An 18,225-nucleotide genomic window follows, 5' to 3' on the forward strand; every position below is an offset into this window, starting at 1 on the left:
ATATTTATACCAGGGTTTATTTTATTGCAATAATAGTGATGCTACAAGAAGCTTAGGGGGAAAATCCTTTGCTATCATTTTTTATAATAATCTCAAGAAATAATCCCAGCAACAGAAGAGTTCTATTTTATAATTTATTTATATCCCTTTTGATGATTAGAATGGTTTTACAAGTTAAATTCATGATCATTGAATGAAAATTACCTGTTTCTGAAAATCATCAAAATTGTTTTGGTCCTTTATTTTTGCCAATTTGATGGGAGATACCTCAAAGTTGGTTTAATTTTCATATCTGAATTCTCATGAGGTTAAGTATTTTTAGACTAACTTTTTATTATTTTCATTTCTTTTTTTTTGAAATTCTTTATATTATTTGAACATTTATCCATTAATGAAGGGAATTTACTTTTTTGGAAATTTAATCTTTTTTTGCCTAGAAATCATTTTATCAGTCAAATTAACCATATATATATTGCCCATATATATAACCATATATATATATTGCCTATTATTTTATTCACTTAATTATATAGTATATATTTTTCTATACAAATTTTTTCATTTTAATAAACAAGTCCATCAATCATATCCTTTATAATTCCTTAGATCAAAATGTTATTCCAATTTCTTCCATTTGAAAAAAATAGTTATTTTTCAGTTGGTGTTAGACCAGGAGTTCACTGAAGTACATAATATGAATTGTGGTTCTAAACCAGTTGTCTAAATCATTTGCCAAAGAATTATTTTTTAAATATACTTATTAAATAATGAAAGTTTTATCTGCATTAAAGAATCTATGTATTTATCAAATGCAAATATCTTTATATATTTTGTTGGATTTCTGTTATTAGTACTCTCATTCTCTTTTTTTTTTCCATTTCAGTTTATCTAATAAAAAGACAAGTTGGACAGTAGGCATTTCTTAACAATTAAGTTTTTTCTTTTGTGGATAATTACATCAAAATTGAGTGATGATGCATTTAGAAAATTCTTCAAATGTTCTGGAAATGGATGAGATCTGCAAAATATCATTAACAAAAAGCAGCAGCTGGAAAATATCATTAGCTCCATTACTTTCTTCCTGGATCTGTACACCATGGCAATAGCAAACACTTTAATGATTATTATATTTTATTATTATATTGCTCAATCAAAATTAATAATAAGAGGAATAAATGAAATTATAGAAGTTATATTTTTCCAATATTCACTATGATTTTGATATATACATAGAACCAGGAATACAGGAAGTTAGGTGTCACAGTATATGAAATGCTATGTTTGGAGTCACTTTTTCTCATCCAGTCTCAGATACTTAGTAGCTGTGTGTTCCTGGGCAAGTCCTTTAATCTCTGTCTGCCTCATTTTAAAAAAGGGAAAAATAATAGCACCTATCTTTCAGGGTTAGGATAAAAAGAGATAATATTTTTAAAGTGATTAGCACAGTGCATGATGGATAATAAGTGCTATACAAATTCTAGCTATTGTTATTATCATTGCAATTGTTGCTGTCATTATTATTACCTTGTTTTACCTTTAAAGTAGCATTTTAATTGCAATTTTATGGCCAACAATAAATATGGAAAAATCTTGGGTTTTCAATGGTGAAACAAGTAATTATAATCCTACTGAAGATATTTAAGGAAAAATTGGAAAGGCATTAAATATTTAGAACAGATAAGATTTTAAAAGATTTTCATCTTCTGTATGATAAAATCTTATGTTTGACTGCTAAAATCAGAATCTTGAATATACCACACAAGAAAGTAGAAAGACAGCTATAGATTACCAACAAAGTAGAGGGAGGGCAAGGAGAATATAGCTGGACTACCCAAATAGATAGACACAATCTCTTAGGGAATCATACAATGCTAAAAGCATTCAGGAGACAATAAAGTTGTATATATTCTTCAACTGAGCAATAGCAAGACACAAAAAAACTGTACATATACTTTGACTAATAGCAAGTGTCAAAAAATTGAAAAGGAGTATAAAAATATTTATAGCAGGTCTTTTTGTGGTGGTAAAGAAGTGGAAATTGAGGGATGCCCATTAATTGGGGAACAGCTGAACAAGTTGTGGGATATGATTGTGATGGAATATTATTGTTTTATAAGAAATGATGAGCAGGAAAATCTGGAAAGACTTACATGAGTTGATTCATGAAGTAAGTAGAACCCTGAGAATGTTATACACAATAAAAGCTAATCGCAGCAAAACAATGTTCTAAAAGAATTCTGAAATGTTTATGATGAAAAAATGCTATATATTTTCAGAGAAAGGGTTTGTTATATAGTGATCAGAATGTAGGTTGAAATGTACTTTTTTTTAAAAAAAAACATTTTTTTATTTTTTGTTTTTGGTTTGGGTTTTTGTTAACATGCCTAATATGGAAATAGGGTTTGTATGACTGCACATATAAAACCTATATCAAATTGATTGTCTTCTCAATGAGAGGGGGAGGGAAGGAGAGATGAATTTGAAATTAAAAATTTTTAAATGTTAAAAACAATTTTATTTGTAATTTGAAAAAGTAAACTATCCCCTTTCCCCAAAATAACATTAGGAAACTGTTTCAAAAGCTTGTTATTGGGTGGCTAGGTGGTACAGTGGATAAAGCACCAGCCCTGGAGTCAGGAGTACTTGGGTTCAAATCTGATCTCAGACAAACCACTTAACTTAATAATTACCTAGCTGTGTGACCTTGGGCAAGCCATTTAACCCCATTGCCTTGCAAAAAAAAAACTTAAAAAAAAAGCTTATTATTAATAAAAATATGTCTGAGAGGATACTAAAAACTACTTACATGAGTTCTTCCAAACTCAACAATATTTTTATGAGAATAACCAATAAATTTTTGAGGGACATCTTTGATGAATGTATATGGGAAAAACACTTCCTAAAACAATATTCTTCTGAGGACAATATTTTTTACAACTTCAAATTTTACTGAAAAGTAAAGTGAATACAGGGTCCCAAAGTGTTCACAACTTTTTATCCTATTATGTGTATACATTGAATTATATTTCTACAATATTATGAAGAAATCCTTTGGTATTTTCTATGACCATTGTATTATATTTGGAGATTATATTGGTGAGAATCATCATATTAAATTTATCTGACTCACATATTAATATTCAACATCCTTGACCATGTTTTGTTTTATTTATTCTAGGTAAATACTTTATGACTTTCCTTTTTATTACAAATGGTGTCCCTTTTTCATGATTAAGAATATTATTAATAACAGGAATGTGAATATTTTTGAAATTAATCTTTATTATATGATCTTGTTGAACTGATTTATTGACTCTGTTAAATTTTTTTTGGTTAAAACATTTTGATTTTTTGGATACATTATCGAACCATCTGCAAAATATTTTAACCTTATTTCCAATGTTAATCTGTTACATATATTTTCCTTTGTTAATACAATTGCCAGAATTCATAACATTATACCAGATGAAAGTGCAGTGTGTGTGCAGAAAGTACAGAAAGTGTGATATTATGTTTAGAGGGCATATTTGTAAAAAATAAATCTTAATTCAAACAATAGTAAACAAAACATGGCAAATAATTGAAAACAAAGCAGTTCAGACAAATGAAATATTATCCAGAGAATGATTAAAGATAAGCAGAGTGATTAATATGCACAAAATGAAATATTTCAAAGTGACTAAGATAAATATTAATAAAAACAACATATAGCACATAGGACAAAAAAAATTTCAGAAGGTTACAAATATGAGGGTCGAGGTAAAAACATATAACATTATGCTCTGATTTGCCAGGCAGAGAGAAGGGTAAAAAGGAAGGGAAGGTGTCATAAATGACACCTTCTGTATGCTAACAACCATGCTATACACTTTACCAACATTATGCCATTTGATCTTCACAACAACTCAATTATTATACCAATTTTATGTTGCAGAAATTGAGGCAAAGATAGGTTAAGTGACTTGGTCAGAGACACCCAGTGATAAAGTTTCTGAGTTGAGAATCAAACTCAGGCCTCTTTAACTCCACAACCAGCACCATCCACTGCAAAACTGACAAGCCCACAAATCAGAAGACCTTGGTTCTAATTTAATTTTTTTTACTAATAACTTATTATGTCCAGCTCACTCAACCTATATGTGCATCATTTTATGCTACTATGAAATGATTATAAAAAATAAATGCCTATCTTGCCTCACTGGATGAGTTTAAAGTAGGAATGGGTACAAAAAAGAAAAAAAGTAAAAGATGTTATTATACTTATAAAATATAATTAAGAGGAAACATCACTTGGAACATACCTGGTTGTAGTAAAAACTCCATATACTACAGGATTTCTTTCATCTTTTGTGGGAAGTAAAAAAATATCCTCTATAAATGGGGAAAAATATCCAAGTTTTAGTAGGTTTACTTTCAATGTGGCAAAAATAAAAAAAAAAACTTCAAAGATTATTTTCAGCTAAGAATATGAAGTATGCAAAAAAATTAAAACTGATAGATATATTTTAATATAAATAGTCAACTGCTAAGAAATGTTTCTCTTGATAAATGAAGTCTAAATTAACTATTGGATGAGTCAATGTATAATTCTATTATTTTCCTGAGAATAGTTAATTAACAACTTGGTGTGAGCATAGTTTTGACAAAAATTTAATAGAACTAGTATATAAAACATGTAAACAATACCAACTTTTAAAAAAGCTGTGAAGGGGCATATATATTGCAAGAAATCTGAAAAGTCTAAGTCATTTTTAAGCTCCTAAATCTTTGGTAAAAAGATTTTGGTAAAACCCTGTAGTAGGTATTGTATGTAGATCCATAAGAAAAACTAAACATTCTTGATCATTGTTGAATTCATTAAAGACAAGTTTCTTGGAATCATAGATTAATGGTAAAAGGAATCTACAGGTCATCTAGACCAATATCTTCATTTTACACATAAGGAAACAGAGAGGAAATAAATTGCCCAAAGTCACAATAGAAACTCAAAAGTCAGGATTTGAACCTATTTCCCTAAATATAAATCAATAGCCCATTCTGATATCTGTATAATAATTATTATTATCCTGAATGGATTTTTCCTTAAAACTTCAAAGAGTTCACAAAATTGACTCTGATATTATTTTTAGATTGCTTTTATACAAACTTCCAATGGCTCAATCAACCATAGAATATGCTACTACATTTTTAAAGACTACACTAATGGAACCCAAGCTCAGGCAAGTTTATTAGGCTACAAAACTTTAAGTACTGGACAGGTAAAAGATTTTATGACTCCTGCCAGAAGATCAGAAAAGCTAAATCCAAGGAAGCTCATCACTACCACATTTTTAGAAATGTGACCCTAAGGAATGGTATTTTATTGCTATCTCAATTCTAAAGTGGATAAAATGTAGGTCAACCCAAACATTTTGAGATCATTGTTGGGAAGAAGAGAGATCAAAACTTCTTTGAATTCTCCACTGAAGTCTTTTGGATTCAGGGATTACAAGGGACTGAGCTTACTTGCTACTATAATATAGGAATGCTTAGTTCATAGAAGAACCTTTAGTTTCATGATCAGTTTGGCTTAAGGTAAGTTTAAGGTCATTGTAGCACATTTACTAAATTATTACCCTTTCTCTTTTCTAACCCTGTGATGACCCACACAGACACAGAAGAACATATTTTTCAGCGATACGGTAATGATTTACTGCATGAAACACATAAAAGGCATTTCCTTGGTGGCAATCCATGATGCACATGTGCATATTGCTAAGTAGGAAATATCAATTACTTGTAGAATAGGGAATGAGTCATCTGGAAAGAAAGTATGGAACTTACTTATCTAATTAGGCATATTCTTTTGGAAGGGTAAAAACTAAGACAGTGAGAAAGTAAATCCACATGACTTACGAAGTTCATCAAAATGAGTGTCTGCTCCATCAGTGCCAGGAATTGAGCAAATCAATCTGGCTTTGAGAAAAGTTGTCCATTTGTTTATCAAGCTACGCTGCCCTCCCACATCATTCTGGAAAAAAAAGAAGAAAGATAATGGGGAAAAGGTCATCCAAAGTGATGCTATTATTAGCCAAAGCCAGGTATCTTTCCAAGTTCTTATCTACAAGGGTTATAGATTATCTACCAGTTTTGAAGCTATACATTTACTTCTTGGGCTGTGGGAAGCTCACTTTCTTAACAATAGAACCATTTTCTCATGATGAAAGGTGATACACCTAAATTGATAGAACGTAATATCTCAAACCATCAATGCTATTGTTGCTCCTGTTTAGTCATTTTAGTCATGTCTGATTTTGTATAATAGCATAATAGAATTATACCTCCTTGTATAGCAAAAAGATTGTTTTTTAATTTATGATCTTGCTTTAACATAATAGGATTTTTAGGAATTTTAGGAATTTTAAAAACATTTAAGAAACAGCAAATTCTTTTACTTGATATTTGCTTATTGTTTTATTATGATTTTTTGAAAGCTATATATAAATGAAATTATTGAATGCTTTTTATGAAAACATCATTTTCCAAAAATCAATTAAACAGATATTGCAGTTATAGCACAACCACAATTTGACGTAAAAAGTGCTTATTTGTTACTTTAAAATTTACATAACTACATATTTGGAAGTATTTCCCCATTTATTGATCTAAAATGGAAAATAGTTGAAGGCACTATGCTTTGGGAAAATAATTTGATGCCATTACTAGATTCAGAATGATTTTTAAAAACTATTTTTCTACAAATAATTTGTGCATTAATGAAGCCATGAATGTCTTCATAGGATGAATCCTGCATAACTTCTATACCTGAAGCACCTACTTCAGATAGAAAGCTTTGTATCAACTCTCAAGTGACAATAACCAGGAAAACTTTCTTTCAATATCCTTATATAATTCACAATCAAATCTACTCAATTTGAGAAAAACCTTCAAAAGTTGAGAAGCAGAAACCTCTGAAGATTTTCTGTTGAAAATCCACCTGCACATAGATATTATAAATATACAAAAAATTATTTTCAGAATTATATAGAAACTGAGAATTTATCTTCTTTTTGGAGCACTATATATTGTGTTTTGAGTATGTGCATATAAAAATACAAGCATGTGGATGCAGACATATAATTATATATGCATACAATTACAAAGTCATAGATAGCTGGTATATAAATCTATACAAATATTTCTTAACATAATGTGCACATATGTATATATAAGTGTATCATATCTGTGATGCAATATGATATATCCTTATATATCACATATTATATAAAATATATTAATGTATATGCATATATACAGATATTCAGATAGAAAAGAAAGATATGGAAATATGATCATAACTATTTAGAAAGACTTGATTTATGCAAGAGGGTTTTTGTCTTAGAATAGTTAGTGGGTGAAGGTTACAGAGAGGCATAATTAAACTACATTTAAGAAAAATTTCTAAAAATTAGAAGACTCCAAAATTGGAATGGCGTATGTACATATGTATGTGTGTGCATATGTATATATTCTATCCCAAAAAGTTAGCATTGATAAGGTTTGATAGCATAATAGAGTGCCTTAAAAGTATACTGATTTTGGGGAAACTGGCTGGGCTCTGAATAATTGAGTGTGTATGTGTGCATCTGTATCTGTGTGTGTGTGTGTGTGTGTGTGTGTGTGTGTGTGTTTGTGTAAGCACTGCAAAAATTCTTTTTGAGAAAGTACACATGAATGAATGTGAAAAAGAAAAGAATCAAAGGTATGCAAGGAAATACATAAAGATACCAGCATCATTATAAAACATAGTTCGTTTCATTTATATTCCTTGAATAAATTTGCAAATGACATAGTCATAAAATTGAGCACATTAAAATATGAATTAAATAATATTTATAATAAAAAGGTTTCTTTCCAAATGCTACCCTTTTTCTATTTGTGAACAGGTCACTGATATTATAGTAGAATTAAGAAGAAGAATCCAAATCCTGCCATAGACATCAACTTAGTTGCATGATTCTGACAAAATAACCTCTTTATCTTCACTTTCCTCATCTGTAAAATAAGAGAACTGAACAATAGCTTCAAGGATCCCTTATATCTCTAAATAAATGACCCTATAACCATAAGCAGGTAATTCTTCAGCATCCAAAACAGCAGTAAATATCCCACAGCCTTTTTTTCTTTAAGAATGACTGTAACTTAAATACCTTTAATTTTGAAAACCTAACACATGCCAATATCCTTCATTGAAGAAGAGACCCCTTAAATTTTCTTATTTGTACACCCATATGCCACCCTAGACCGTTTATCTTTCTTCACTCTTGGGAAAAGAAAAGGGGGAAAATGAGCTAAAATTGCAGGACAGAGATGAAAGCAGCCAGCTGTTAGATGGGAAACAAGTGTAGTTTCTGGTGTAACGATTCTCAGGAATGGATTATACGTGTTTAATGACTGTATGGTAACTCTTAGACAAATCCAGAAGCCTGACCTCTGAGGCCAAAGTTCAATTCACAGGGAGTTATATTTCTCTTGTAAAGTAGTGTCAGTTGACCAACTCTGTTGACCATAACTTAGGCCTCCTCTACTTCTGTTTGCCCTTCTTCATGACTTCCCTAGAGATCTTTGAGCCCAGAGGAGTGAGAAACAGCCAGTTTTGTACTGAACTGTCACCTCCCTGCCTATTTCTGTGAAGTTTGAAAGAGCACACTGGTTCACACTAACATAATGGATTGATTATGGAGATGTCAAAATTAACAGCTATTTAGTCACTGGCCACTTCTGTATGTCTCCACTCTATTTATCACTGCCTTTTTTGTTGACAGGATGCCAGAAGATTTGATTCTCTGGGGGTAGGAAGATACCAACAGTAGTAAACAAAAGAACTGCAAGGTAAATAAGCCTGACTCCTTGGTATTCATTCAGAAACTTTTTTTAATGCCTCCAAGTGCTCTTATTTGGCTCATATTACATATTAACAAGTTTCACTCACTTCTTTAATTGATTTAGGATCACAGCATCTTTCAATCAATCACTGACTCACCTTTTGATTCACATAGGCTAAAGGTAATAATAAATCTTAAATGCTTAAAAAGTTCCTTCTCTTTCAGCAAATGCAAACTTACATAAATCTGCCTTATGCATACAGAGAAGCTCAACTACTGTCATACAGTGATCTTTTATGTTGGGTCTTTTGACCTTTGGGTCACAGTGCAAGGTTCATCTGTTGCACTGGGTTAGGTTGTATACCATCATTTTTAAGGATCTCTCAGCACTTTATAAATATTCTTATCTGCACCAAGCAGACTGAGAAACATTAAGTGGTGACTGTGAACAAAATAAGTTACTCTGTTCTCCCTCTACCTCAACTCTGGGATCCTTTAACTTCTAATGCAATCAGTAAGAAAACTGTAGTAATAAAGAGGGCGTACTAATGTTCTTAATAACATCTTAAAGAGACTAATAATAATAGTTAAAACTTCTAGGCTGCTATAATTATTGCAAGGCTACCAGTAAGTATCTCAACCTCAACATATCCAAGACTCATTATCGTATCCCACAAGCCCTCTCCTTTTCTGAAATTCCATGTTACTGTTGAGGACATAACAATTCTCCCAGTCAACAAAGGTTGAAAACTCAGGTCAAAGCTTACTTCCTCGCTTGCACTTAGCCACATATACAATCTATTGTAATTTCTATGTCCATCACTTCTCTTACTATTCTCTTTCTCTCCACTCTCACAGCCACAGTGCAATTTCTGGTTCTCATCACCTCTCCACGAAATAGCCTTTCTCTACAGTGACTTACATGCTCCATTCAGCTGCCAAGGTGAAAACCTAACAAATGCCAATATCCTTCATTGAAGAAAAGACCGCTTTAATATTCTTATTTGTACACCCATGTGACTAAATAATGGGTCCTATTCAGTGAACTCTAATAGCTCTCTATCATGACTAGAATTAACTATAAACTCTTTTATTTGGAATTTAAAGCTTTCAAAACATGACATCTTTACTTTTTATTGACTTATGTGTAACTGTCATCTATATACTTAATAACCCAACATCCATCGCCTACTTGAAGAACTTTAAATAAGACACTTCATCTTCTATATTAATGCCATTGTACTAGATATACTTGGTACCTGGAACAGCATGACTCTTGACCTCTCCTTCATAGTTTTCCTGCTTCTTTCAAGACTCAGCTCAAATCCCACTTTCTTCAGAAATCTCTTTCCAGTTCCCCCCTGCTGCTGTTATTCCTTTTTGAAGTGCCTTCCAAATCTGAGATTATATGTAATGTAGCTAGTTATTCACATGTTTTCACTCCATTAAAATGCAAGTTCCTTGAAGATAGAGTCTGTTTTTACCCCCCACCCCCACCCCAATTTTTTTTGGTATTTCTAGCATTTAACTGTGTCTAGAATTTTTTTTTTAATAGTAAACAAAAGTAGAGTTTAGTTAGTCATTGCAGGAGTAACCTGTGAAACAACATAGTTTCTCCTGCTTTTCCCCATCTATTGTGTTCCCAAGCTAGGGTCTTTTTCTCTCTTTATTAAGACTATATATACTTGTTGGCTAACTTACTGAATATTCATTTGTGTTAGGCAGCTAACAAATTTCTGTCTTTTCTGAGCTGTTAAGAATACTTTATTGTGTTTCTTTGAAAAAAAGTATTCTGAAGGTTACATACATCTTCAAAATAAAGTAATATATGTGGAATGTTGCTTTTTTAGGATTTAGCACTTTCTCAAAAACCAAGGAATTTAAAACAAATTTCAGGCAGTATGACATCCTAAAAATTTGAGAAAATTTTCTAATTCACTTACCCCAGGTGAACTAGGGACTTGCTTCCTTGAGGATGAAAACAGAAATGTATTAAACTACTCTGCCTATGGATTCTAAAATAATTCATTTTTGTTTTTTTGAAAAACATTTCATCATGTGTACCAGTTATGATTTTAATGAATAAACAACATGCTTTGATAGTATCATTTTCAGAATCACTTATGTATCAACAAACAGCATTGATCTTTATTTAATCAAAATATTTATTTAACCTATATTTTTCCAACAGTCACCATCCCAGAGAATTATCTTTTATCAAAGAATAAAACAAGGACAAAATTAAAATAGTTCACTAAAATCAACCAATAAACTGTAAAGGTCTGCTATGTACTGTAGTGTTTCCATATTCACAGTGCGTTGTCTCTTCAAAAATGGAGGAAAAATAATTTTCTCATGTCTCTAAAGGCCAACTCTGATCATTATAATTTTACAGCATTCAGCTTCAATTTTGTTATTGTTGTAACATTTTGTTTAAAGTTGCACAAGTGTATATAGTCATATAGATCAATAAATAAAGAAATGAATAAATTGGGTAAAGAAAACAGCTAATAATCTTTAGGGAAAAATCAGAAACTCAAAATATTTGACATAATTTTCAACTTTTCAGGATGTAATTCTCTTTTTCTCCCTCTTGAAGGAATTGAAAGTCCATAGTCAGGACTGATTTTCAAAATATAAAAATGAATACTTGTGTCTTTTTTTCCCCAACCTGGTAAGTGTTCAGAGATGAATGTTTGGGATTTGCAGTTGGCAAATTATAAAGCAAACTGCAGAAATGAAGACCATGTTTTCCTAACAATTTACAAAACCTGCAGATGGTTAGCATAACCAGGATTTGGGTAACACAGTACACTCCAGAATATCCAAATCTGGCAGATTAAAACAAAGTTAAAAATTCAGCATGTTAAACAATCACTTTCAGGTAAAACCAAAGACTAAAAAATATAAAAGCAAACATAAAATTCTAAGCTTTGGAATTCCCCAGACAGGAAAACAGATGGCAGCAAAGCAAACACACATCTGTAACTTTGAGGGCTCTAAATCTCTCATTTAGGTCTAAGTGACACACTGAAAGTAAGCACAAACCTCACAACCTTGTGAAAAATCAATCAATATGGGAAGTGTCACAGGAGTAACAAACAACAATCCTGAAAGGTAGTAATTGTCATATAAGGACAGTATATCAAATCCAGCAATTTGAATGTAACTGAAACTCAGAACTATTAATTAGACCCCCCCCCCCCAGGCAAGTTATGTGAAAGAGCCATCCAAACTGAATTCCCGGCATGAACAAAAGGAAATACTAAAACACAAAGAGGAGAATTGGCATAACTTTCTGGGCTTTGGAATCTCTGGAGCAAATGTAATGGATGAACTCTCCCCAAAACAAATAGAATCTAGAGCAATTAAAAACAACCAGGAGGTGGCAAGTAAATAGAAAAGCTTCTCTGAAGTTTTGTGTTTCCATCTTAGTAATATGATGCAAAACAAAAAAAAAAAAACAAAGAAAAAAGTCGGTAGAGATGAAAGAAATGGTATCTAAAAGCACTTACCTAAAAAACTAAACATTTAAAATATATTGTTTTATGCCTTTTCCCTCTTTATTTACTTAGCTTTTAATATTTTGTTACAAAGTTCTGCATATGTTTTCCAGGTGAATATGGATGAGATCATACCAAAAGGATTTGCCAACTGAATAAATGGGAGGGGGAAATAAAGACAAGTTAGGAAAAGTAATAGATGAAAAGCTAGAGATATTGGATGGTGAGTGACTTAACTATTGGGATGCTCAATTAAAAAGTCTTGTTAAATGACCAATGAGTTGTTATACAATGGGAGGAATTAAATATTAATGACAATATTCTTTCTATAAATGAAATCAGAAGGTGAAAGGAAGGTGCAATTAAGCTTCTCCTTGAAGAAGAAAACAAAAGATGTTGAAGTTGGTTTTATCATGTGTCCAGAGACAGTAAGAAATCTAATTTCATGAGACACTGTGACAACTTGTCTTGCAGTTCTTATGATAAAAATTTTCTATAATGCCACCGTGAAGATTATGGTAGCACATACTTCTACAAATGTTGCACAGAATAAGGAAGGAGACAAATAGTACGAAGAACTCAGAACAATTCTCTAAATTAAATAAACATGATTTGATAGTGACTTCAGTGCAAAAGTAGCACAAGGAAGAACAGTGAAAAACATGACTCAGGATTCCAAAATGAAAGAATTCAAAGACTTCTAGACTTCATGGAAGGCTCTACTTTACATATCATAAATGTTTTCATCATAAGTGAGACATGGTAAAAACTAACTTCACAATTTAAAATCAGATAACTATATCTTAAGAGGCAGGAAATGATTGGTAACCAATATGGGAGTGATTTCTTTCACTGATCTCATAAGCTCACATGGGTTCCATTATTTTCTATTTGGAAATGACTCCCAGATCTATGTATCAAGCCCTGGTCTTATGAGCCTCACCAACTGACTAATGACCATTCCAAATGAATCTCTTTTAGGTTTCAACCTCAACATTTTCCAAATAGGACTCAAATTTTCCTCTATACTTATCCCTTTTTCTAATTTCTCAATTTCTTTTAGGGATACTACCACCTTTCAATCACCTTGGTTCAATAGTCACTTCTGATTCTTCATTACCTTCAAATCTAAGTGGTTATCTGCTTTTTTTCATAATTGCCCTATACTTTTCTCATGCCATCCCTTTTCCTTTATTTATGATGGTCCAGTTTAAGCTTTTGTTAAATCTCATTCCTACTACTGCAAGAACCTCTTCCCTGCTTTCCTCTTCCTTAAAACTCTCTTAATGAAAATGGACACAGATCTAACCATACCACCCCACTGCTCAAAAAAGTTCCTGTGTCTTTGTAGTGTTTAACTCCTTAGTTTGGAATTCATTTTTTCATAATCTAGCTCCTTCTGACCTTTATAGCATTTTTCATAATAATAATAATAGGAGTGGTGCCTGTTTTATTGAGGCTAAGTTGATATCTTAAAGAAGTGAATAAGGAATTTATTCTTGAGTTTATCATAGGCTTTTTTTGTACCTGAAGTCTAAAAGGTAGCCTATGGGGGAGTTGGTGTCACAAGTTTAGTCATATTCCCCTTATGCCATTATGACCAAGGATGAGTGTTAATTTGGAGAATGCAAAAGACAAAGGGAATGATCTTTATTCTGAATTATATCCTCTTATAGATTATTTTAAGGAAAATTGCTTTTTATTGGATTTTTTGACTCATGAATATCTCTCTGAATTCAAATCCCAAACCAGAATCACTTATGCCCTGACCTACTTGTTGTCCTTTTCTTTATGAACTCTATGTTCCAGGATGACTGACCTGCTTTGCCTTTTCTCCTAGATAATATTATTTCTTCTATCTTTTAACAAGCTACCTTCTAAGTATTCATTTCCTCCTTTCTCCCAAGTCTTAGACTCTCTAGTCCCTTTTAAAACTCAGAGCACTCAATATCAAATTCTACATGAGACCTTTCTTGATCCCCCTCTAGCAGCACCCCAAAACCCTGCTGAATTATATTGCCCTTCCTATGAATGCACTTATTGGGTCAATGTTGTTTTCCCCGATAGAATATAAGTTCTTTGAGGACAGGAACTATCCTGTTTTTTCTTTTACTTCCTAGTATCTCTGTATTTAATCAAACTACAACTTCTCAGAGCAACACTCAAAATCAATATGAAGTTTAAAAATACTGGCTATGAGGCATAATGGAAAGGGCACCTGGCCTGGAGTCAGGAACAGTCATCTTTCTGAGTTCAAATCCAGTCTTGGAAATGTACTATCTGTGTGACTCTGGGTAGGTCATTTATCTCTTTTTCTCTCAGTTTCCTCATATGTAAAATGAGCTGGCAAACCAATCTATTATCTTTGCCAAGAAAATCCTAAATGAGGTCATGGAGAGTCAGACAGATTGAAAATAACTGAACAACAAAATTAGAAAATGCAATTAAATCAGTTCCAACTTGATCTGAAGCAGCTAATAAAAATGGCAAATAAAAAAAATCACTGCTATAATTATGATTTCCTATGGAAATCTGACTAATATAAATCAATCATCACAGTAAGATAATGAAAAAAATTCCACAAGTTAGCAAATACTCATTGATCTCCTTGTTAAATGAAGAGATATAGCAATTAAGATAACCAGTAGTTGGAAATATAAATTCATTTGTTAAATTTTATGACAAAAATGATAGATTATAAGCAATATAATCACATACACCCAAAACAAACAAATAAAACCTCATAGAACTGGGCAGGAAAATAAAAGATATGGATGGAAAATCAACTGTTGAATCTATTAAAGCACATTGTCCCAAGAACATGTAAAAATGACTATGGAAGAAACATAACAAAGGAAAAAAAGTGTGTCAGGATTTCCATAACAGAATCCTTTTTCCCCCAGCACAATATTATTGGAATCACTATGTTTGGACTCACATCAAACTTTTAAATAATTAATGTAGAAATGTCACAATGGAACAAAGGGAAAGAACAGGTGGACAAAGCTGAATTACAAAAGGAGATCCTCTGGAACTGGAACTGACAAGTTTGAAATTCTTGAGAGATTAATTCTGAAGACAACTGAAATACAGGATAACACCCAATATTAGGGGAAGAAAAAAAATGCAGTTGCTATTCTAGCAGGGGGAAAATGATAGAAAAATATTAACTTATAGTCTTTATGCCTACTTTCTCACATTTACAAATATGTATAGAAATTACACATATATTGAAGCCATACTTGATGAAAATATAAGAAGGGAATATGTTTCTTTCAGATAATATTTCAAAACAATCCAATTCCTGACAGAAGTACAATTAATGAATGGTGCAAAGATTATACATTCCCACTGTGCTCATTATCACAAAAAGAAATCAGTCAATACAAAATGATACCTTAAAGTCTCTATTCTAACAAGTTAGTCTCATGGATATATCAAAATTAGAGAAATCTTTGAAAAATGCAACAACAAAACTATTTGTCAGTCCTCCATATATGTTTATCAAGTGAGGCATAAAATAGTAAAATATACTTCTTATAGGTTTTTGACACTGTCATGGAAAATGTCTAAAATAGAATCAAGGAGTAAAACAGATTTTCTTTATACTGTGAACTATTCTAAGATATTCTTCTTTGAAGATGTCACTGTTTTGATTGTATTAGATCCCGGTTCACTTCAGGACCATCTAAATTCAATTTGGAGTTACTGCAAAGTATCTGTCCTATCAGGGGGAAAAAAAAAAAAAACCTAAGTGTATGAAGAAAATCTACTGTCCAGGCTGGAATATGCAATAAGTTCAATAGTTCAAAGAGGTGATTTTTTTTCAGTATAAGCACCCTGGATAGTCACTGCAGATGGTCAGTAAGTGGGATCCAGAATTTAACAGGAGAAAAAACAATGAAACTAGACTGCACTTGGGAAACTGAGTAGTGTTTTAATAACCCTTTTAATACCAATCCTTTTTTTTTTAAGTTTTTCTTTGCAAGGCAAATGGGGTTAAGTGGCTTGCCCAAGGCCACACAGCTAGGTAATTATTAAGTGTCTGAGACCGCATTTGAACCCAGGTACTCCTGACTCCAGGGCCCGTGCTTTATCCATTGCGCCACCTAGCCACCCCCCACCAATCCTTTCAATACAAAAATTCTTTCAATATTTAACCCATCCAGAATATGAAATCCTGCAGTTGTTAAAGAATAAAATGTAGGTTACCAAAAGGCAATGGAAAATGCATAGTAGTGTAAAAACTATTTTGGCATTATTCCCATTGCTGCATGGAATAATAATGATATTAAAGGTATCATCCAAGGAAAGGCATAGCAATAATATAAATAGAATCTTGTTATGTAGTAAGAACAAAGGATCACAGAACACAGTTCTTGAATTCCAGGGGTGCCCAGGAAATATCAAGAGAAATGTATACCCTCCAAAGGATAAATAGGAGGGCATAGACTAGATTGGACTGGGATGAGATGGAATGGATGGATTGTGATCAAAACTTTTGGAAGAAGTGTCCACATCAATGAGATCACACATGCTTTAAAGTGTGCCAGTACTTATTAATACAAGTGAATTTACTTTGAACTTTAACTCTTTCTGTGCTAAAATAGTTTTCCTTTTGTTCAGTACCGAGTATTTTGAGTTAAATTTAGGCCAAAATATGAATTTCATAAGCGATTAATTATAGCTGCAGTCTATGTTAGTTTTTTCCTAACTACCCTATAAATGAATCTAAAAAAACAGCTAAATAAAACTTGCAGAAAACATGTTTTTTCAACATAACATCCCAATGCACTGAAAGAATTAAGTTAAAATATAGATTTTTAAAGCTGAAAATTAATCTATTTAAAAGAATAATTATCTAGACTTTTTGAACTTAGTGAGTTTTTCCAGGGGGGGAATATAAGGAAAAATTAGGCAGTATTTTTATATTTTTAAAATTAACATGCACATTTCTGAGCAGTATCAAAATAATTTTTTTCTCTTCTTTTCATGCTTTTCCTAGTGCATAAGTGGAATAGAATGAAAAATAAGAAAATCTGACTAAAATGCTTTATCAAATGTCAGGCAAAATGAACTTGAGCATATTGCTTTACTAATTGACACTCAAAGTTCTAATATTTATTACTAAAATCAGTGGTAACATTAAATAAAATGATATATATATGTGAGTATAGCACTTTTGATCAAATATATCAGAAATGAAAAATATCAATATTATTTTGTGATTTTAAATTGTACACCAGCTTAAAAACTTTAAAGTGTCTATCTATAATTAATATATTATTTTTATTTATGATCAAATAAATATTTGATTATCCTGGCAATAAGACAATTTTAACAAATTTTTTTATTATAGCTACAATAAATTAATACAGATTGGAGGACCTATTATCAGACTAGTACAATAGATTCTTTTTCTCAGTATACCATAATCTAGAGAGCCAGCATTAGGCAAAACATAAAGACTACTTGGAATCAGGAAGACCTGAAATTAATTTCAATCATTAACACATAATGCCTTTGTGACCTTGGGCAAGTCAATATCTTGGTAACCCAATTAATTCTCTAAGATACAATGTTGCAAAGCAGTTTCTTTTTTATTGATAATTTATTTCTCAAAATATATGTTATGAAAATTTTTTCAACATTCATCGATATGCACATGTATATTTTTAAGTTACAAAGTAAATTTCCTTCCACCCTCCCTTCCCACCCCCACACCTCAATGACAAATAGGTTAACATTGTACATATTTTTTATATGCAAAGCAGTTTCTACCCTGTGTTGGAGGAAAGGTTTTCCTCTCTGGGTGCTGGCTACTTACTCCAAGGAAATCATATGTAACATTTAGGGGA

The 18,225-nt window shown here is 31.7% G+C and overlaps 1 protein-coding gene across 6 annotated transcripts in view; it reads right to left on the reverse strand.

The window, feature by feature from the left end:
• Window positions 1-18,225, reverse strand: part of SEMA3D (semaphorin 3D) — a 221,408-nt gene that overhangs the window by 44,579 nt on the left and 158,604 nt on the right. For all 6 annotated transcript variants that reach the window (XM_074194057.1, XM_074194052.1, XM_074194056.1 and 3 more), the window contains 2 exons: window positions 5,896-6,010; window positions 4,302-4,371 (listed from right to left, as the gene is read on the reverse strand). In XM_074194057.1, the coding sequence (XP_074050158.1) occupies window positions 4,302-4,371; window positions 5,896-6,010 (185 nt within the window). The remainder of the gene's footprint in view (window positions 1-4,301; window positions 4,372-5,895; window positions 6,011-18,225) is intronic.

This window comes from Macrotis lagotis, chromosome 7 (genome assembly GCF_037893015.1).
Source record: "Macrotis lagotis isolate mMagLag1 chromosome 7, bilby.v1.9.chrom.fasta, whole genome shotgun sequence".
Classification (NCBI taxonomy): Eukaryota; Metazoa; Chordata; class Mammalia; order Peramelemorphia; family Peramelidae; genus Macrotis; species Macrotis lagotis.